Raw genomic sequence first — 22,549 nt, forward strand, 5'->3', positions numbered from 1 at the left:
CCATTACAGTTTATCTGTGTCAGATAAAGGGATACAGTCTGCAGCCTCATCTGATCCTTCAATTTGACAAGCGCTTTTGAACACTTAGGTACCAGGCACTGCATGGGCTCTGGGGGCCTGGCAGGATCAGCCCCTGCCTGTAGCAGCTGGAGTCCAGTCAGAGTGGGCAGTCAGTGATGCCGTGAAGGGCACACATCTGTGCCATGTGTGTGCCTTTCTTTGTTTTTAATTACTTAATTTATTGATTTTAGAGAAGGGAGGGAGAAACATCAATTTGTTGTTCTACTTATTTATGCATTCATTGGTTGATTCTTTTTAAAATATGTTTCTATTGATTTTTAGAGAGAGAGAGAGAGAGAGAGAGAGAGAGAGAGAGAGAGAGAGAGAAACTTTGATCAATCAGCTGCTTCCTGCATGCCTCCCACTGGGGATAGAGCCCACAAGCCAGGCATGTGCCCTGACCAGGAATTGAACCATCGACCTTTTGGTCGATGACATTCAGCCAACTGAGCCACACCACTCAACCAATTGAACTACACCAGTTAGGTCATTGGTTGATTCTTGTATGTACCCTGGGAATCAAACCTGCAACCTTAGGGTATTGGGATGATGCTCTACCCAATTGGGCTACCTGGCCAGGGCTGCCATGTGTGTTCTTGCCTTCTCCTCCCCATAGACTATCTGCTCTTTGAGGGGAGGGTCAGATACATCTTTTGGACCTCTTCAGCTGTAACGACCATGTTGCTTGAATTAAATAAGAACAGGTGGATTGACATGTATGAATATTCTTATGAGAAAAACAGAACAAAATATGTGAAGTCTGTGCTGATTTGAAAAATTCAGGAATAAGTTGGCTATTCCACAGCATATAACAAAATTCTTTTTTTTTATAACAAAATTCTTGTACACAATATACTCACACAAAAATTGGTTTGTGACTATATTAATATATATATATTCATTTATATTAATAAGTGAATGCTTAAGCAGCTACGATTTCAGTGACCTCCAAAAGTCCCCCAAGTTCCCTAAGGTCTGAGCATCTGAGTTCCTAGCATTAAAGTGACTGACAGGATTAAGACAGGTGAAAGGCCCAGGTTAAAAATAAATGCATGTTGCTCAGGAGGAGACCCACATTCACTCATTTGACCAGGTTGAACAGATCAGCAAGTGTCATCTTACAGCGAGACAGAGGGCCCCAGGGACAAGTGTCTCCATGGAGCAAGAGGCGGTTGGCGAGGTCTAGACTTGCCAGAATGGGGCAACATGGAGGAGACCTTGGGCCACTCAGGGAAAGGCAAAGTGTGTTGTGGGGTAGAAGGGGTCTCACAGGGGGGCTGTGAAGCTTGGAGAAGGGCTTCTTGCAGAAGACTGGCCTCTGTCCAGTTGTCCCTCACTCTTCCGGGACAGCCTTGGGCTGGGAGATTGAGGAACACTGTGAGATTAGAGTCCATGCTCTTTTATCCCCACCCCCTAAAAGTGCTAAGTATGTTAACTGACTTGCCCAAGGACACACAGCTGTTTGGTGGCTGACCTGGGACTCAGAGCCAAGTGTTTGTGCCCCTGTTAATGGCAAGCTTCCAACCTCAGTCTAGATCAGTGGTTCTCAACCTGTGGGTCACGATCCCTTTGGCGGTCGAACGACCCTTTCACAGGGGTCGCCTAAGACCATCCTGTATATCAGATATTTACATTACGATTCATAACAGTAGCAACATTACAGTTATGAAGTAGCCACGAAAATAATTTTATGGTTGGGTCACACCGTGAGCAACTGTATTTAAAGGGCCAGAAGGTTGAGAACCACTGGTCTAGATGAACATCAGCCATAAAGCCAGAGTGTTAGGACCAGCCAGGACAGGGAATGGAGGCATCTTGCCTGTCTGTGTCCTCACAGTGGCCAAGGTGGTGGAAGGTGATGTCTTAACACCCTCCCACCCCCACTTCCCCTCCTGCCCATGTCTGTCAGCAGTGCTGGCTCTGGAATAATGCCGTCCCAGGACAGGCAGTGGGAGGGCTGCCCGCAAAGGAGTGACTCCAAACAAGGACAGGGTCTAATCCCATCAACTTCCTCTAGCAATTAACCCAAAGCATCAGGAGGTCCTTGTCCCTTCCGTAAGCACTTCTTCCTTTGTTCTAGTCTAACTAGGCTTAGTTTCAGCCCTCCTAGTCTTTCACCTAGAAATCTCCTTCAGGCGCTCTGTACAGCTAAGCAGACCCCACTTCATCCCCAGCCTCTCCCATCAAGCCCCTTGGACTCAGCTGGGTGCTCTCCTAAGTCGCCCTCTGTGTCTCCCCACAGGGTCAGGCTGTCCCTTTTCCATTTGGCTCTGGCTGTCCTGCCACCAGAGGCCTTTGATGACTAGGCTGTGGGGACCACTTCTGCCTTCACCTCCCTCCACTCAGCTTGGTGCCCACATTGCCACCTTGGGTAATGATGAGGTTCCTCCCAGCCTGCTAGTCTGCAGGTTCTCAGCACAGTGTGCAGAGCAGGAGCTTAATAACACTTCGTGACTTCACAGAAGAAACGAGAGAAGGTTTTTGGTTCAAACTGAGAGGTGGCTATTTGAAAGTACTAACATTGGGTCCCTGGGACAGAGCGAGGGCCTTCAGGAGTGCCATCTTGGAAGGAAACTGGCAACCTCCTGAAGAAGATAGGAAATGCCTGGAGACTCTGTCTCAGAAGGTCATTGAATTATCAACACCACCAACCTCATTTCCATTAAAAATTTTATTACATCAAAAGGAAAAATCCCAAGCCCTCCACAAAACCAACCAACCAACCCTCTAAAACTTAAACCAACTCAAAGACAAATTATTACCCAGATATAACTAACTCCCTGCTCCCCCAAACAACCTTACATTAAAAAATCCAAAAGAAATAGATATGCCAGCTTCAAAAATATTTATCCAAAAAGTAAGGCATCCACTAAAAAAACACACACAAAACAATAAATTGAAGGTGGGAAGGAGGTTGGAGGAATGAGAAGAAGGAATAAGAGGATGGTCCCCTGACCCTCCAGGGGCCAGCCCCAGTCTGCCTGGAGTCCAGTCAGAGGGACCATAACTCAGACCAAACCTGGCATCTCACCAGGGCAGGGGCAGGCAGGCTGGGCAGGAAGCTGGGAGACAGGAGTGGGCCAGAGGGGCTCCCTGGGTGTTCCGGTGTAATCAGATGGGCTAAGGAATTGGGGGAACTCCTGCTTTGGGATAAAGGGTCCTAGTTCTTAGCACAACAGGTGTGGTGGGCAGGCTCAAGGACTAGGGCAAACACTACCTCCTTCCTTTGGAGCACAGGGAAAGGCCGCCTCGGTCAGTCCTCATACCATGGACACAGGCTTTCCTGAGGACCTCCGCAGAGGGCGCCTTCGGCCACTGCCTTCTCACCCTGCCCTGGAGGCCATCCAAAGGCAGGACAGTGGTGAGACCCGAAAGAGGGAAGGGTTGTTTGAGTTGGGGGAGGAGGGAGGAACTGGCCTTCAGAACACACTTTCGCCCCAGATGGCACCTCTGGGGAGACGGGGAAAGCACCCTCTCTCCTGGGAAAACTTTTCATACCAGGTCTGCCCTGAAGGTTAGAAATAAGGGAGTATTTTTAGGTCCAGTTCTTGGATGGGAGGTGACTTAAGGCAGATTTGGCTCAGGTTTCAGGCCTGAAGGGCTTGGGGAACCTTCACACCCAGTCCTAGGTTCAGGAGCCAAGGTCCAGAGAGGAGGAAAAGGGCACGATGGGGGCGCAGGCAGTGCTGGCTGCGTGGTATGTGCTGGGAGCATAGCTGCTGGGTGACAGGTGACTGTTCCTTCAGGGGGGTGGGGAGGGAGGAGGAGCTGAGCCGCTTTGTCATTAGGAGAGAACTTTCTGGCTTCAGGAAGCTTTGGCACCCAGTTGGGGGCAGGATGCAGGGGACAGGGACAGGGCTGGGTTTCTGCAATCTGAGCCTTTCCCAATCTGTTCTATAGGCCTGGCTTGGGGTCATGGGAGGGATAGTTCCCCTGCCTCATTGGTCCTTAGCTCAGAGGGGGTGTGGGGGAAGGTTAAGTAGGGGGTTGTAGGAGTGGGGGTAGTGTCCTAAGGAATCTTACTCTGTACAGGGAGCCCACACTGGGGTGGGTAGAGGCTTGCGGGGAGGAGTGGGGAAGAGGGCAGAGGATTTCTTGGGTCCCTAGTGAAGGGAGGGAATACAGGTCTCTCCAGATGACTTTTAATGGTGACAGATTTGCTCGAGTCTGTCCCTCCCCAACCTACTCACTGTTGCTTGTTGCTGCCACTTTTCTCAGAGCTGAGGCCGTTGGCTCAGGGATGGAAAGAGAAGGCAGAACTGAACTCAGGCTCCTGAGGAGGCAACCAGGTGTGGGCCGGAGGGCAGGAGGGCACTCCTGCAGCTCCACTCTCCTCTCACAGCTTGCACATGGGCAGCCCTGGTCTGGGGCACAGGTCCTGGGGGTGAAGGGCTGGTTCTTTGGATACAAATGTCAGTGTCTTTGTTTATAGTTTCTTACCACTCACCCCCAGGTCCTGCCCCTGCTTGACAGAAGCAGAGGGGGCAGGTGTTGGGGGGCCCCAGGCAAGGAAGGAGGGCAGAAAGGGGGTGAAGGAGGGCAGAGGCAACTGAGAGGGTACTCAAGGCTGGGGCTATTTCACTGAGTTCTTGTCTTTGGAGGCAATGGGTTGGTTGATGGGCTGCCACTGCTCCTCCGTGTTCTCATTTATCATCTCTGTCTCTGAGCTCTCTCCGACATTGGGGTACACAACCACACACATCTTCTGGCTCACCAGGGTTATCAACTCTGTGGGAAGAGGTAACACAAAAACTAGGTCAGTGCCAAGTGTCCCACCATGCTCTTCCCTGCTCTCCTGTCCTGGCTGTTGCCTTAGCAGAGCCACGCCTGCCTTCAGAGAATTCTCCCTCCAGGGGATGACCCTCACCCACCTCCTATATCTCTGGGCAAGATCCCAGTTTTCCACCATCCCCTTGCCCACTGACTACCAATTCCAGGGTCTCCACTGGTCTCCACCTAGCCCAGGGCAGCTCTTGATAGCGATCAAGTTGCCTATTCGTGCAGGCCTAAAGTCTGTGTGGAAATGGCAGTCGTTCTTTCCTCAGAGGTACCTGGGAAGGCACCTGCCCTTTCCTGCCCACAACTCCTTCCCCAGAGTTCTGTGGCCCAGCCGTGGCCTCCTGATTCTGGTGGGGTTCTCCTGCCAGACTGCTGACCACTCTGTCCCAGACCAGGAGGCTCTCCTGCCACCCAGGGCCTTCAACTCACTGATGCAGTTATGGACACAGATGGGCTTGTGTTGCCAATAAACACCCAGGAAATAGACAGGCACTCCTGTCAGCATGATGGCCAGGCCAATGCCACACACTACGGGCTCCGACCACAGGCTGAAGACCAGCAGGAAGGCCCAGAACAGCAAGTAGATGATCGGGAACAGCAGGCTGATCTGTGGAGCAGAGGCGTGGTTAGCTGTGTGGGTCCCATGGCGCCAGGATCACGGCAACCTCCCTCTTCTTCACCCGCAGGGAGCACCTGAGTGCAAAGGCTGGCTTCACTCAGCTACGAGGCTCCCACGCCCTGAGGGATGATAGGGCAATGCTGTGTCAGCAGATGTTGGTGAACTTGGGCCGTGGGACAAGAAGAGGAGGGGGAATCTAAGGAAGGAACAATCCTCACTGCCTATCTCCTCCCTCCTGGGTAGGATAAATCAAGGCCTTGCCACCCAGGCCATGTGCCTGTGGCAGCCTGAGCAGCCCAAGGGGACTGGGAAGCTTGCTGGTACATTGGTACGGTATATGCTTGCTGAGACCCTAAGGTGGAGGAGAGGTGGGGAAATGAATGAGGGGCAAGGAGGAAACGGCCTGGGTCAGTCAGTCTCCTTGCCCCTCGCCCACATCTAGGCAGGGCCTTCATCTGGGCACATGGCAAATAACCATCCCTCTCCAGGTTCAGTCCCAATTTGTTTCTCTCAAGCAGTATGAAAAATCTTCCAAGACCCAAGAAATCAGGAAACCTAGCATAGTGTAAGGCAGTCTGGGGCCTTGACTTTATTCAGAAAGAAGCACCGCTCTCTGAGCTTCATTCCTTCTTGTTAACCATAGGTGGGAGTCCCCAGTGGCATCCTCATCAAGCCTCTAGATCAGCAGTTCTCAACCTTGGCTGCACATTAGAATCACCTGGGAATCTTTCTAAAATCCTGATTTCTGGGCCCCATCCTCCGGAAATTCTGTTTCTTTGTTACTAATGTTGTGGCCCCACCCCATAACAAAGAAACAGAATTTCTGGAGGATGAGGCCCAGAAATCAGGATTTTAAAAAGATTCCCAGGTGATTCTAATGTGCAGCCAAGGTTGAGAACCGCTGATCTAGATTCGACTGCCTTTCTCCTCCATGTCCTCTCCTCCCAGGGATAGGGCATGTGGTGGGGAGATGGGCTTCTTCTACCACCTCCTCCTCTAGCAGGCTTCCTAAGAGTGGTAGAAAGTGGTAGTGGAAACAGAGATTTGGAGAGCCCTTGATTCTCAACTGGAAGAATCTTCTAGAAGCATCTAATCTCCCTCTGTTTCCAAAATAGAATTGTTCAAATAATTCAGGATTATACTCTATTCTTCCAATTTGCAGGAATACCACAGCACGATTGCATATTTCATTCTGAGCAATCTTGTCATTTCCATCACAAAGTTATTTCTTGTATGAATAGGCTCAGTGGGTACCCTACTACGTGTAGAGCCATAGTAGTTTAAAAAGGAAGGCTCACTCATGGATGGCTGGAGCGAACTGGGAAGCTTCAAAGAAGAGGAGGTGCTTGAAGCTTATGTGGAAAATGGTTAGAATTTGGATAGGCAGATGGGAGGAGGAAACTTGTTCTGGGATAGAAACATTGCACAGGTGGCTCTAGCTATCTGGAGGGACAAGGAGGAGACTAGCCAGACTAGGGGGTCCAGGGAAATGTTGGAGAGATAAAGGAGCCTTGAACAATCAGGTGGAGTTTAAGACAGCCATAGGAAACAAAGGAATGATGCGATGAAAACAGAATTTAAGCTAACTCATCTTTTCAGCTACAGTTTGCTCTGGTCCTATCCCCAGCAGAGAAAGGAAAGAAATGGCTGTCCCATTCACATATGGCTTTGCTTCCCAAAGGGTCTGTTACCATCATAGAGATGATCTATGATCAGCAGCTGAGAACAGGGTGATTGACAAATCTGTGCTGCAGCTGGAACCAGAAGGGGCGGGGGAGGGGGGGCCTTCAGCAGGAGGTTTTCCCACCTTGATGGGGCGGGGGATGTCGGGCTTCTTCCAGCGAAGAACTATCTGTCCAGCAACTGTGACCCCGTAGAACAGATAGTTGATGAAACCCACATAGTTGATGAGTGTGTATATGTCGCCGGTGACCAGCATCAGCAGGGTGGAGATGCACTGTGGGGAGTGGGAGAAGCATGTCAGTGATAGAAAGGGTATTTGGAGACTGGAGCTGTTCATAGGTCAGGACTGTGCCCTTGCTTCAGGCAGATGGTGCCATTTCATAAAGGAGGTCTCAAAACAGAAAGTGTATAACCTCCCCTAGAAACCCAGGTCATTGCTAACACCTTCATTGCCAGGAAGTTCTTTTTGACTGCAGGGGGGATATTCAAAATATTTAATCATTGGTTTGGCATGGGCATTAACCAGCCAGAATAGAATTTGGCCAAAAATAACTGGATTGGCCACACGGATGGCACCCGGTTCCATGTCCACCCTAGTCTGATTTATATTTCTTCCTTGGGTATAGCTCTAATTAATTTCATTTTATCATTTTAGGGAAGATTGTTGACTGCAGATTAAGGCTTTATCTTGCCTTTATCATCCTCCTCTCCTGTCTGAGTCATCGAATTTATTTTTTCCTTCCTTTTCTTTCTTTTTTAAACATGATAAACAGTTACAGCACTTATTAGGTGCCAGGCTCCATTCTTCACATTCTACAAATAGTAACGTGTTTAACCCTCATAACATCCCTGTGGAGTTTTCTTGATAGAATCTACTTTCCAACTTCAAAATCATCTCAGTGGCTCTCGGAACAATGTTCTTCAGCTGCCCCTTAATATGTTAAGGCCAATAGAAGATTCAGTTTTCCTGTGAGATCTGAGGTGAAAATAATTGAGAAGATTTTAATGAATAAATAAGCCAGATTCTTACTGTACTTGCCTTGTAGTTATGGTGCTGCACCAGTGGCTCAAACTGAAAAAACTCTGTGGCCCGCTGGGAATACTGAGTTTTCTCCAGCCACCTTTCACAACTAACCAATCATGATGACCTTTCTGTGCCCAACATTCCGAAATTCCCTCAATGTTATACAACGAATGCCCTTGACTCCCAGAAGCTCTACTATCCTAGTCTTACAGCTTCTCTGGTGGACCACAGTAATTTCCAATGTTTTATTCAGGATCCAGAAGGAAAAACAAGAACTTATAAGGCTCATGGGGATAAATCTTTGTTCCTTCTTTTTTGCTCTCTCTAAAGGATTCTACTCTGGGGTCATTTTACTCCCATTCCCCCCCCCCCGCCCCCATCCCAAGTTTCCTTTCCTCCATTTTCAGTGTACCAGTCTTCCTTTCTTTATTTTCCTTATTGGTGTACTCTTAACACTGAATTTGTTTCAGTGATATTTCCCAAGAGACTAGCAGAGCCTCCTAGGGCATGAAGATCAATGGGGAGGGGTAGGAGTGTGTGGTGATCGGCTGGGAGCAGAGACACAAAGTGGCAACAGGTGCAGAGGAGAGCCAAAAAAGACGTTTCTTTGGGAGGTTATAAAATCTTGAGGAAATCACTTCATTCTTACCCCAAAAGATGGGAGAATGGAAATGACCTGGCCTGAGAGCCTTAAAGTCTTTCACAACTCAGGTTCTTTCCTTGCTATATCTCTTGATATTAGTAAAGCCTATGCATGCCATTGCCAGACTATCTAGGACCAGTGAAACCCAGGAACAGAGGAAGGGTTACAGGGGTGTGTATGGGAGTGTGAACTCCCAGCTCAGAGCAAGCTCAAGGGGAAGGGTGTGTGTAGGACTGGCAGAAGGAGGGGCCCTTACTGTAAAGAGCAAGGCTGGGATGGGGGTGCAGCGCTTCACATGGATCATGGCCAGCACGCTGGGAAGGTGGCCCTCCCTGGCTCCAGCAAAGAACAGCCTGGCAGAGAGAAAAGCAGATCAGCCTGGGATGGCCCTCAGACGACAAAAGGAAGCTCCCTCCCCAGACCAGGCTCCCTCATCCATGCCCCCACCCCCGCCTCTGCCCACACAGGAGCATCGCCCCTCCAAACAGATAACCGCCTTCCCATGCACATCTCTCAGCCCCCTAGTCACAGGACCCACAATCCCAAATGCAGATGCAGGCAAACCGGAAGCAGCCGTAGGTAAGTGGATGGACCCTGGGTGTGTGGAGACCCTGAGTGTGGCCTGAGTGGCTTGGGGTTACTGATGATTGTGCTGTCACTCTGTGGGTCTCTCTTAATGCTAGAGTGCTGTCGTGGGAGTGCTTCTCTCCTTTGCCGAAGGCCTTAATCCAGCGGTTCTCAACCTGTGGGTCACGACCCCTTTGGCGGTCGAACGACCCTTTCACAGGGGTCGCCTAAGACCATCCTGCAGATCAGATATTTACATTACGATTCATAACAGTAGCAACATTACAGTTTTGAAGTAGCAACGAAAATCATTTTATGGTTGGGTCACAACATGAGGAACTGTATTTAAAGGGCCAGAAGGTTGAGAACCACTGTCCTAGAGCTTGTGGATGGTGGTTACAAGTCTGTCTACAATTGTTGAAACGCATCCATCTGAACATCTACGGTCTGTGTATTTTTTTGTATGTAAATTGTACCTAAAAATTTATATCTTTAACTTACTTAACTTTTCCTAAAAAGCCATCCTAATGAAATGAATAGAGAGTTAGTGAAAGGTGTATATACAAAGATATTCTGATAATAAAAAAAAGGGAAATATCCGAAATGCCTAAAAGTAGGAGATTGATAACATTATGGTATATTCATTCTATGGAATATTGTGCAGTCATAACAATGTTATAGAAACGAAACTGATTACACCCAAAGCCAGTTAGGCTGAGCAGATAGAGCGTCTGCCTGCAGACCAATGGGTCCCAGGTTCAATTCTGGTCAAGGGCATGTACCTTGGTTGCAGGCTCCTCCCCTGCCCTGGCCCTGGTAGGGGCTCGTGCAGGAGGCAACCAATTGATATGTTTCTCTCACATAGATGTTTCTCTCTGTCTTTCCCTCTCTCTTACACTCTCTCTAAAAATCAGTGGAAAAATATCCTCAGGTGAGGATTAACCAAAACAAACAAATAAGCAAACAAAAACTGGTTACATGAAACATGCTCACACTATAATGGTAAATGAAGAAAGCAGATGATTCCATACTTTATGATTCCAACTAATTGAAAAATTATTTATGGGGCATGTACAAAGATACATTATTATGCCAACTAATTATTTCTAGGTAGTGGGATTAGGAGTTATTTAAATTTTCTTCCTTAGATGTTATAGAAGCAATTTTAAAATTCTAAAATAGAAAAAAATTTTGCAATCAAAATAAATATTATATTTTAACTTTAAAAAATTAAACTTTTTATTTTAAGATAATTATAGATTCTCATGCAATTGTAAGAAATAATATAGAGCAATCTTACATATCCTTTACCCAGTTTCTCCCATTAATAACATATTGCAAAACTATAGTATAATATTAAGATCAAGATATTGATGTATTCGAGTTATTTATAAAAAGAGGAATTTTAACATAAAAAACAGGCCTTCTTCCCCTTTCCTCTCCAGAAATAAAAGAGAATACTATAAACTATTAGGAGTCATTTATATATTAGTGTGAATTATACCACTTTTTAAAAAAAATTGATTTCAGAGAGGAAGGGAGAAGGAGAGAGAGATAGAAACATCAGTGATGAGAGAGAATCATTGATTGGCTGCCTCCTGCATATCCCACTCTGGGGATTGAGCCCGCAACCCGGGCATGTGCCCTTGACCGGAATCGAACCCAGAACCCTTCACTCTGCAGGTCGACACTCTGTCCACTGAGCCAAACTGGCTAGGGCCACTTTTCCTTTTTTTCTAAGATTTTGTAGGGAAAGAAGTGCTTAAGGGCTAAGAGAAAGGGGAGGATGTGATGGAGACAGAAATGCATAGAACCAGCACACTGGGTGTTCTAAAGAGAACTGTCATTTACTTTGTAATTTGTGCATGGGGAGAGTGAAGCTAAAAGCAGTAGCTCATCAGACATGTGGGAGTTGATTATGGTCCCAAATACCCAAATTTTCTTCTCTGAGTGAAAATTTTCTTATTCTTTCGGTTTATTTTAGGGTTGAATCTGTGTTCACATCTGATGAATGCTAAGTGAGTACTTGACAGTCACTAAATAGCTTACTTATTTTAAAGTAGAATTTTGGATATTTAGAATCAAAGACTGCTGAGAACTGATTTTGTTTGGTCATTCTCTGCAAATGGCATTAGGACCTTTTCATAATGTCATGGTTTGGAGACATACTATAGGGAATATATTTCCTTTGAGTGCCATCAGTTGCCATCATCAAATGCCTAGGCCAGTGCCACTAGTTTCATGCAACCACATGGCACTGGCCCTCTACAATGCAGCCTCATGCACCCATCTGAGCCCCAGGTGCTCTGTGGGCCTCATCATGCACATAGCCAGGGTCCCACATTCAGATCCCTCCTCCATAGGCAGCCAGGACCAAGTGGGGTTGTCCAGATCCAATAGCATTTGCAAGTGGTGGTGTCAAGTTCACAAGTAGCAATCCTTGCCCAGCTAGCTGACAACGGAGGAGACAACGACAGTAAGCATGACACACACCCACACACACTCCTACTCCTCAGGAAGGATCATCTTCTCCATACTCCAAAGCACGAAAGAGTAAGAGAAAGAGAAGGAGGGAAAGAGGAAAAAGGAAAGAAGGAACTGGAAGATGAGCAGAGGAGGCCTGGTGGGTGAGCTGTGCCTCTGAATCAGAGGCTGATCACACCAGGTCACACCAGGCCACATCTCCTGCATGCACACACAGCTGTACCACATGCACGCAGACCACTGCTTGGCCTGCCTGAGGGACAAACCCCACTCTAAAGTGACTGTAGCCAGTCCCTCTCCTCCAATAGATCCCAGAGAGCCTCATGGGTCATTGCTCTTCCACCGCTCGACCTTGGCTGGGGCCTCCAGGTGGCCACTGCTCCTGTGTAACACGAGGTTGCTTTGGGTGTGTCATAGGGTCCTGGGGAACAGGGATACCCACACTCCCTTTTTCCTGCCTGGATCCTGAAAACATGGCACTCCTTTGTCATCCCACAGGAACTCCTCTCTGACGTGATGGGTGGCTTTAGAAGTAGCTGAACTCAGGGACTTACTCCTTTGGCTGTATCTTTTGAGTAGGACTGTGCCCCGGGTGCAGAGGGGCTTTCTAAGAACCCTGGGAAGACCCCTTGAACTACACTAATGGAATTTATCCAGCATCTGCTGTTCTCAGCAGATATATGGAGGCGAGAGATGGGGACTCCTGGGTCCACTTGAGTTTCTGGCTTCCCTAAGAGGGATGAGGGACATAGCTTTAGACAAATGCTTTCTTTTCACTCTTTCCCAGCCCTCTCGTTTCACATGAGTGAGTCCACTTGGGTCTCAGGGGTGGCCACTCGAAGACCTCCCACAGCTGCCTGTCTGTGGAGCAGAGAGGAGCCTGCGCCCACAGGGCATTCAAAGATGATCCTATCCCACCTGTAGACTGGTCCCAGAACTTTCCTGGGAGGCCAGCCCAGAGGCCCCAGGCACAGGTCCCTTCTGATCCCTTTCAGAGTGGGGTTCCTTTCTAGCCAGCACAGCCTGTTTCCAGAAGGGTGGAAAAGGGGCTCTGGAGACAGTCCTGCTACCAATTGCAGTCCCTGACCTGGGACTGCGTCAGGCAGCCTGGGCCTCCTCAGCCTCCTGCTCCTATTGAAATGAGGTGGAATGGGGCTTTTTACCACTACATGTGAAGGCACATACATCATAAGTAACCACATAAGCAGCATACACCTTTCCACGTCTACACTGATACACACATGCCCTCATGTGAGCAATCACCCTCTGCAAGGTCACTGCCCAGGTGTCCACACAGACCCTGCTGACGGAGACAAGCCCCCTACATATACACAGAGCAATATGCACAGCAGTGTGGCCCCTGGCCCTGAATGGACCTGGACAGCACTCACCGGGAGGAGGTGAAGAGAGACCCATTGACTCCTCCAAATGTGGACAGGGCAACAGAAATGGGCATGATCCAGGACATGACCCCCAGGAGCTTCTCTCCAAACGTCTAGGAGAGAAAACAAGGGATGAGCAGAAAAGGAGAGGTTATATCTCTGCACCTGTGCATCACTGCTAGGAATGCTCCCTCCCAGGTCCACCCTTACTGAGTCTCTAACTAAGCCCCTGAGAGGAGAGATGTTCATGCCCTGTCCCCCATCCTACACCACCACTTCCCACAGAGACCACTACACAGCAGGGAGTCAATAACTGGTTTGGGCTAGCTAACTGAAGGAAGCAGTGTTTGGTAATAATACCAATACTAATACTGCTAATAATGAGCTAATACTTGTTATCCTTGATTTATGGATGAAGAAATTGAGGCACAAAGCAAAAGATTATACACCCAGGACTGGACACCAGCCATGTGAATCCAGGCCTCACTACATTGTACATTGGTGAGGCAGGCTGGTTAGGGCTCCAATCTCAGCCCAAGATTTAGGAGCTGTAAGATCTTGAGCAAGGTTCTTAATTTTTGAGCCTCAGTTTTCCCATCTGTAATTCATAGGGTAAGAATTTCTAAATTCATAGAACAAATTATATTGGGGGGAATGATAAGAAGAGGCTATTAGGTAGACTGAGAAAGAAAAGGTGGTAAAATTATAGACTAGTCTTCATGCATGGAAGGAATATAAAATATCAGGGGACCAGTGTTTCTATATTCTCTGAACCAAGTACACACTTGACCTATAGCATATTATGGGGAGTGGTTGTTTAAAATAGCTATTCTGCTGGGGAAGGCTAGCCTGGAACACGCTGCCATGGGTCACTGGGGGGCCTCTTCCTTTAGTCTTCAATGAGACAAATGATGACATTGTTTGGCAGGGAGAGGTCATGGCCCAGGTGAAGCCAGGTGAGGGCGCAGCATGTCTCCTAGGTCTTTCCTGGATATCAAGGACCCCAAAGCTTTGGACCTGCATGATCTCTTTCCCCAAGAGCACAATCCATCCTACTTCCTAATTGTTTACTGGCATACACTTTTCCCTGATGAGTGAAGGAGTCAGATTGCATGCTTTCCCGAGGTGCAAATGGAGGCAGAGAGAAATGGCATGTCTTGTGCAAGACTGCATCTTTCTGGGGAGAAGCCTGTCCCCTTTATACAATCATCACATTTAGAGTTTACAGTGCCCTAGATCAGAAGTCAGCTAACTTTTTCTGTGAAAGGTCGGATAACAAATAATTCAGCTCTGTAGGCCATACAGTCTCTGTGGTAACTACTCAGCTCTGCCGCTGTGGCTCTCCTAGGTTCAGCGTGGCCATCAGCTTGCTTCTGGGCACCTGAAGGTGTGGTTTCTGCCCTAAGGACTTGGGATGACTTCCCATTCCACAAATCCATGGGCCAGGGGAAAGTGGGGGTAGCTCAGCAGGCAAATCTATGTCAACCTTCCTGGTTTGAGGGACTGTGAGTTTGATTTCTTACCACAGCGACTGCGTTTGACGCCAGCAGCTCCTGGGGGGACATTGCAGTGACATAAGCGACATTGGCAAAGACATACACAAATGTGACCAGTGGGATGGAGATGAAGATGGCTCTGGGAAGGTTCCTGTAGAGGGAGAGGAGGTGAGAGGGGGAAGGGCTGGCACCTGGGACCATCTGCCTCATCATGAGGTCCAGGGAGTGCCTTCTGTTTTGCTGCATGAAGCTGACCTTGCAGCCTTCTGTGATGTTTCCTCCTCCTGAAGGGGTGGGGGGAGGAATTTATCTCAATATGGGCACGATAATTTAAAGGAAATGAAACAGCTTAGGCTGGAAATACATTCCACGCCTATTGATTTTTTTATTGACCAGAATCTCCACAATGCACCCCTTCCCCTGCCTCAAGACATAAAGACCCACCTGTCCCAAAACAGGTGAGTAAGATGCCTGGAAACCATTCAGGGCACATTTCATTCTCTAAGGCAGTAGTGTTATCTCAGCACCATGTTCAGCCTTTAACCTACTCTGGTAGAGTCACCAGGTCATTTTTCTTCTCCTGGCAGATTGAGTGGCAAGTGGTCTAAGTTCCTGGGAAATAACGGTTTCTTCAGGATAGACCAGGTCATAGTCAGAATCGGGGATAGGAGGAGGAGAATTGGGCAGTGGACACCTGGTTCCCTCTTTCCAGTAGCAGGTGCCTCGGCCTTTCCAGGGAGAGAGGAAGAGCTGGGCTATTTCAACTCACTTGTAGGGATCAACAAGCTCCTCAGTCACGTAATTGAGAAAGTTCCAGCCTCCGTAGGCAAAGGAGCCCTGAAGGAAAGCCAGTGCAATGAGGCCGATGCTCGGTTCTTGGAAAGTCGCAAATGCATTCTTTGGCTCCAGCCAGAAGTATTCTCCTGTGGACACAAGAGGCAGGAGGCTGCTCAGCAAGACCAGTCAGAGGCCTGGCAGCCACTGGCCTCCCTGGTCTGGTTTCCACCTCTCCCTGCAGTGATGATCCAGCTCTTTGTCTTGTCTCCAGTCAGCCTCAAGGATTGGAGAAGTGGGACCCATATAGGAGGAGGGAAATACGACTTGAGGACCTCCCAAACCTGTTAACCATTAGTTCAATGGGGGCTCAGATTCAAAGCGCAGCTCTGAATGTTCTTTTTTTACAAAGCAAAGGGACTTGAAAGGAAAGGTCAAGGGAAGGTCACCGGGAGGGGAAAGTAACTTGAGGGACTAGCAGGGTAAATCGGAGCGGGCCTGCTGGGATTTGGAGAGGCAGGATTAGAGCCCTTGCAGTCTCCTGAGCACTTTCCCTGATATTTAAATTTGTACATTTTCATAAAGAAAGTGTCAAGAACAACAAACATTCAAAACATAAGCTTCCATAATGCTATATTAGCTCAAACCTGCCCTGCTTTCTTTGACAAGCTCCAACGGTCTCTAAGGGGTGTGTTTGGTCTCCCTTTTCATGGCATCGATTTGCTGAGGACAGGGACCTTCAGCCAAGAGTTTATACGTTTCCTTCCCATCCTGTAGCACAGTGCCCTGCACACAGAGGTCCCTCCAGAAAGGTTGCTGACTGAGGTTGTAGTGAGACACAGAGTAACTGCTCACACTTTACTTATTCATTTGTGATCTGGCACTGGGACAGTAATAAGGAGATTAGAATGATCAGGAGAAAGCACTGGGGCCAGATTAGGAGGGACTCTATTTTGAAAACACAGCACAGTGATTTCCTTAAGTCTAAATTCCTGAAAACAATATAACCTGCTAAAGAACTTAATCCAACTGATTAAAATAACTGCGGACATTTTATATAGCAGAACCTTAATTATGTTTCCTGGAGTGAAAATCCAGGCACCCACACTGCCTGCGGGCTTGTCATCTGACTTTCTCCAGGAGGCAGTGACACTGGGCAGAGCCTTGTGGTGCTTCGGATCCCATGGAAACCAAATACAGACTGAGGCTTGAAAAGGGCCAAATCCAGTGGGGAATGTTGGCAAGGGCCCCAGGAACGCAGAGCTCTCTCTTGCAGATTTTATGAGGCATTTAAAAACATATAAAATCTCCTCCTCTGTCCCCCCATTTGAAGATATGGACAAGGTATGATATAAAATGCAGGTAGCTTCCCTGGGGTTGGGGTGAGAGGGCAATAGGAGTCCAGAGATCAGGGGTCTTCAGAGTCATGAGGTCAGCATGGAAAGACTGAATCTGCTAATAGGCAAGGCACATTCTACTTCCTGTGGAAAATGGTTTCTCTTCCCCTTTGTCAAGCAAGTGAGGAAGGGAAGTCATTTAAGGCCAGAATTGGGAAATCTCAGGGTGGGCACTCACCCAAAGACAGTATGAGGGGTGGGTGGGTGTACATTCAAGGGGCGGGGCCCTGTGGTTTCAATGACACTCACCTTTGCCGATCTGTACAACCCCCATGACGATGATCAGGGCCAGGGCCAGGAGCTTCCCAGCTGTGAAAATATCTTGAACCCTGGTGGCCCACCGCACACTGGAGCAGTTGACCCACGTGAGCAGCACTGAAATGAAAGACCCCAAACATACCATCAGGGGCCATAACGAAGCTGCAGGACACTCTCTGCACAGAAGCAGAAATGCTCTTTGCTCTTAATGATGGAATGGTAGTAGACGAGCCAAATCTGCAAGCTCAGCCCCAGTGTCCAGAAACTTTGGCTCGGTTAGTGGGTTATGAATGGGGATTACATGCCACAAATTAGAGCTTGGTCAGAATATGCCCTGCCCAGGGCTGGAAGCCAGAAGTAGGCATGGAAGTGTGGACCCTGGCTTTGGAGGGGAAATCAGTAGCTGATCAGGGCACCATTGTAGGTTTTGTTTTCAAGCCATTGTATATTCAAGGAGTGTTCTGAGCAGCTGGTGGGATCCTTGATTTCATCTTTCTGAGCCTGGTTTTGGGGCAACAGAGGTTTAGGGGAACTGTTTGTTACCTAGGCATTATACATATAAAATACAATTCGTTTTTTAAATGTGAAATTTGATGAGAGTTGGCAAACGTATTCAGTTGTTTAGTCACTACCACACTTTCTATTTCCAACACTCTTGTATGTTGTGTTTCTTTGACATCAGTCCCTCCCCCTACTGGCAATCACTAATTTGATTTCTGACCCTATAGTTTTGCTTTTTCCAGAATGTCACATATATGGGATCATACAATGTGTAGCCTCATGTCTGGCTCCTTTCACTTATCATCATGCTTCTGAGACCCATTCACGTTGCTATCTATATATATTAGTTTGTTCCTTCCTATTGTCAAGTAGTATTCTGTTGTATAAATGAATCAGTTTGATTTTCCACTTGGCAGCTGGTGGACATTAGGGTTGCTCCCACTTTTGGTTATTATTAACAAAGCTGCTGTGAACGCTTGCACAGAAATCTTTAAGTAGATTGTAGAGGTCTTTGAATGGGTTTTTCATTTCTCTCAAGTAAATACACAGTAGTGGGATTCTGGGCTATATGGTAAATGTATATCAAATTTTGTAAGAAACTGCCAAACTGTTTTTCTAAAGTGGCTGCATCATTTTGCATTTCCAACAGCAATGTGTGCAAGTTCCCACTGCTCTACATTGTTGCCAGCACTTACTACTGTCGGCTTTAAAAGTCTGGCTATTCTAATAGGTGTTAAGTGGCATTTTGTTATAGTTTTTTTTTTATTGTCTAAAGTTTTACATATGTCTCCTCCCCACCCCAATTGACTCCCCCCCTAGCCATTCTCACCCCTCCCCAGGGCAAGCCCCCACTACCCCAGTGTCTGTGTCCATTAGTTATGCTAATATGCATGCATCAAGTCCTTTGGTTGATCTCTAACCCCCCCCCCCCCCAGCTCCCCTACCATTTGTCTCTGGATCTATTTTTGTTTATCAGTTTATGTTGATCATTATATCTCACATATGAGTGAGATCATATGATATTATCTTTCTCCAACTGGCTTATTTTGCTTAGCATAATGCTCTCCATCCATGTTGTTGCAAAAGGTAAAAGTTCCTTCTTTTTTATAGCGGCGTACTATTCCATTGTGTAGATGTACCACAGTTTTTTAATCCACTCATCTGCTGATGGGCACTTATTTGTTATAGTTTTGATTTGCCTTTCCCTAGTGGCTAATGATGTTGAACATGTTTTCCTGTGTTTCTTCCTACTATCCCTATATTTTCTTGGAGGGGATTGGGGGACTTTTAATCTGCCTCTTTTCCTAGGAGTCATAGGCTCTCACAGAGATCCCAAGAATGTGTAACCTCCGGGGCTGCAGGAGAGCGCAGGCTGAGTGCTACGATGGAGGGGCCCACTGCTTTACCATCACAGTCCCTAAGTAAGCCACGGGAGCTCTGTGATACAGGAACAGGAGTCTCAGTCAACTTCCTGGTGGTTATGAAGTGCTTGAGAATAAAGGGGGGAAAGTTAAAATCCTCCTCCTCTCCCTCTGAAACAGTGACCAGGATGCCCCTTAGTTCTCCAAGGGTACAATTCATATGCGTAAAAGCACAAGACTCGTTCTCTTCCCTCAAGCCACTAACCAGGCCTGATTTCACATACTAGTATACAGCTGATCAAGTTCTATCAATAGCTTATCCTGAAAGTGTGCATTTACTTTCCAAATATTTTCCAACCTTGATTCTGAGAACATTTTGACAGAGTAAGGACCTGACATTATTCTTCTATAACCTTCTTCCCTGTGCCATCTCTACCTGGCAAACTCCTCATCTTTCAAGACCAGCTCAAATGTCACCTGTTCCATGAGTCATTATTACTTTACTTATTCCTGACAATGTGCCTGTTAGGTAAGATTTATCAGCTGCATTTTATAGACAAGGACCAAAGTTTGTCCCTCCGCTGTCTTCCCAGACCACTCTGATTATATCTAATTTTGGCATTTATTTCTTTATATTATAATGATGTTTCTATTTCTCTGTCTCCTGGTAGACTAGGAGGGCGGAGACTGTGACTTTTTCATGTTTTTAATCCCAGAGCATATTACTGATGCCTGCAGCTGCTAGGTGCTCAGCAAATATTTGATACTTGAATAAAGAAAATGTCTTAGTTCATTAGCCCTCCAATCTCAACAGTCTACACATTTCACAATGCACACTAATCCCCCTGCTCTCCAAGAAACTCATCAAAAGGAGACACAATCCTCAGTTGCTTTCACAGAGCCAAAGAGCAAGAGGAAACTTGACTTCAAGAGTAGAAGCTCTGAACTCGTCGTGGGGCTGTTATCCAAGATAATGTCATACCAGGAGAACCAACACATGTTGCGGGAGGAAGGATTTTAAGCGCCTGAACAGGGAGAGCATTTAGTAGATACTCGAATGTTCCAGATGGACTGGGATGTCCTTGATAAATACACATTTGGTTTATCTTACTCAATTCAATAAGGATTTCAGGATCACATGCCTCATGACAATCCAACCCAAATCACTCTAAGCAACTGGGTTTCTTCCTAGGGCTCTGAGGCATGCTAGGGTTGAGGCTGGGCCCCTGGGTGCCAGGAGTTCAGCAGATATAAGTAATAATGACTAAAAGATAAAGGAGATTGATTTATGAAAGAAAGGAAGTTTAGAACATAAAAGCTATGCATGTGGCTCAGGCATAGGTAAGGGTTACAGAACAAGGGGCAGAGAAGAAAATTATTCTCCACCAATGGGAGGAGCGGGAGGCAAGGATGTGCCAAGAAAGTGCATGGAGGGAAATAAGGACAGAGCAGGACAACTAAGCAGGGGGGGAATGTGGCCGTTTTTCCACGTGCTGGGATAGAAAACACAAAATCATCTCCTTGTTAAAGCAGTCAGGAAGACTCCTTCAAAAGGTCAGCCCCACAGTAGCCTGGGAGGATCAGAGATGTTTCAAAGAAGGGACACTTGTCAAACAAACTTGAGGTATGTGTCTTCTGTCCTGCTTATCGCCACAACTTCACAAGAACCCAGTCCTTGGCTAATACTTAACTTTTCCCCTTTACAGGGATCTTTCAGAAATAAAAAGAGAATTCCTGAGAATGAGGTGGGGAGACAGGCTGCCTATGACACTAATCTCCTTGGAACAATGGCTGCAGGCCTTGGGTGACCTTTCACCCGAAGTTAGGCCACCACAGCATGTGACCAAAGGAAAAGAGGGACTTTCAGTCTCCTGGTACCAAAGGACAGCTTCCCTCACAGCAGCTGAAACCTGAGCCTCCATCCAGAGAGGAAAGGTCAGTGAGTGAAGGCAACACTTGCCAGGTGCTTGCCAAATCTCTGCCCTGCTCAGGCTTCCTGACTCTGCTGGTCTGCTATCCAGCATCCTTTTCTGTTGCTGACGGCTATGTTTTCTCTCTCTTCTCAGCCAGATCCTGAATTCTGTATGCTTGAGATATACAGTGATCTCAGGGAAGCCACATGTGGATGGGGACCAGTGGCCACTGCAGCTTGCAATGTGAGGGTTTTCATCCATCCATCCATCCATCCATCCATCCATCCATCCATCCCCCTATCCATCCATCCATCCATCCATCCATCCATCCATCCATCCATCCATTCATCCATCGTTCCATCTATCCAGCCGGTCAGCCATCCATCCATCCATCCATCCACCTATCCATCCATCCATCCATCCATCCATCCATCCATCCATCCATCCATCCATCCATGCAGCTGTCATCTATAAAGGGCCTACACATGCTAGGCACTCTAGTAAGTGGGGGAGTTATAAATAAGATTCAAGTCCCTGACCTTAGGAAGTTGACATCATAAGAGGAGAGATGGGCAAGCTAAAAGACAATCACAAAACAATGTGGTAATGGTAGAGCTCTCGTGGAAGCCAGCGTGTGTCCATGAGGAGTCCCTAACTCAGCCCGGGGGAATCAGAGAAGCTTCCTATATGAAGGGGAGACCTGAGCAACAGGGAGAATTTTATAATTTTGGCCCAGCTGGACAAGATAATAAAAAGGCATAAAACTCTGGTTCTTGTTCATTGTAATCTGCCTGTTAGGGCAGGTGCTGCTTCTCTAAAGGTCCCCATGGAGGCCCAGGCTTGTCTGTATTTCTTGGGCTTTTTCTTCTTTGTTTCCTGGCTTAAAAAAATAAAGGTGAAAAGACTATCAAGAAGATGCTTAAGTCAGGGGTTGGTTTTAATTAGCCCAGTTTGAAAAGCCTAATGTCAAGGTGACAGGAGGGATTAAAAAAAATGAGTCAGGCAAGAGTAACCCCAGTAATCTCATGCCCTGCCCAGAGCCCAGGGCCCAGGGCCTCTCAACTGCCAAGTAGGAGGGGTGGGCTCCAAGTTTCCTGCAGAGAAGGCGTCTCTGGCCCCCTCTCAGCTCTGAGCCCCAGACTCTGCTCCCTGGGGAGTCACAAAAGCCTCTAATTTACTTCTTCCCTCTGACAATAGCATCAGAGCTCATGGGACAGGCAGAAGAATCGCATCCCAGAAATGTCAAAATCTTAATCTTGTGAATATGTTACCTTACATAATGTAAGAAATTCTGCAAATGTGACTAAGTTAAGGATCTTCAGATGGGGAGACTATTTTGGATTATCTGACTGGGTCCAATGTAATTATTTCTCCCCAATGTAATTATGAATCCTTTAAGAAGGAGGCAGGAGGGTCAGAGTTAGAAAAGGAGATATGATGACCAAAACAGAGATCAAAGGAGGAGAAAGAAAGCTTTGAAGATGCCATCCTGCTGACTTTGAAGATGGAAGAAGGGGCCATGAGCCAAAGAATGTAGGGGGCCTCTAGAAGCTGGAAAAGTCAAGGAAACAATTCTCTGCAGAGCCTCCAGAAGGAACACAGCTTTCC

At 47.3% G+C, this 22,549-nt stretch overlaps 1 protein-coding gene across 1 annotated transcript in view; it reads right to left on the reverse strand.

The window, feature by feature from the left end:
- Positions 1–2,713: 2,713 nt before the first annotated feature.
- The window catches only part of SLC7A8 (solute carrier family 7 member 8), a 51,061-nt gene continuing 31,225 nt past the window's right edge, over positions 2,714–22,549 (reverse strand). The window contains exons 5-12 of the mRNA XM_059707997.1: positions 17,158–17,283; positions 15,507–15,660; positions 14,765–14,888; positions 13,251–13,354; positions 9,065–9,161; positions 7,266–7,415; positions 5,269–5,446; positions 2,714–4,788 (exon numbers count right to left, since the gene is read on the reverse strand). Coding sequence (XP_059563980.1) covers positions 4,634–4,788; positions 5,269–5,446; positions 7,266–7,415; positions 9,065–9,161; positions 13,251–13,354; positions 14,765–14,888; positions 15,507–15,660; positions 17,158–17,283 — 1,088 coding nt within the window. The 3' untranslated portion in view covers positions 2,714–4,633. The remainder of the gene's footprint in view (positions 4,789–5,268; positions 5,447–7,265; positions 7,416–9,064; positions 9,162–13,250; positions 13,355–14,764; positions 14,889–15,506; positions 15,661–17,157; positions 17,284–22,549) is intronic.

Source organism: Myotis daubentonii, chromosome 1 (genome assembly GCF_963259705.1).
Source record: "Myotis daubentonii chromosome 1, mMyoDau2.1, whole genome shotgun sequence".
NCBI lineage: Eukaryota > Metazoa > Chordata > Mammalia > Chiroptera > Vespertilionidae > Myotis > Myotis daubentonii.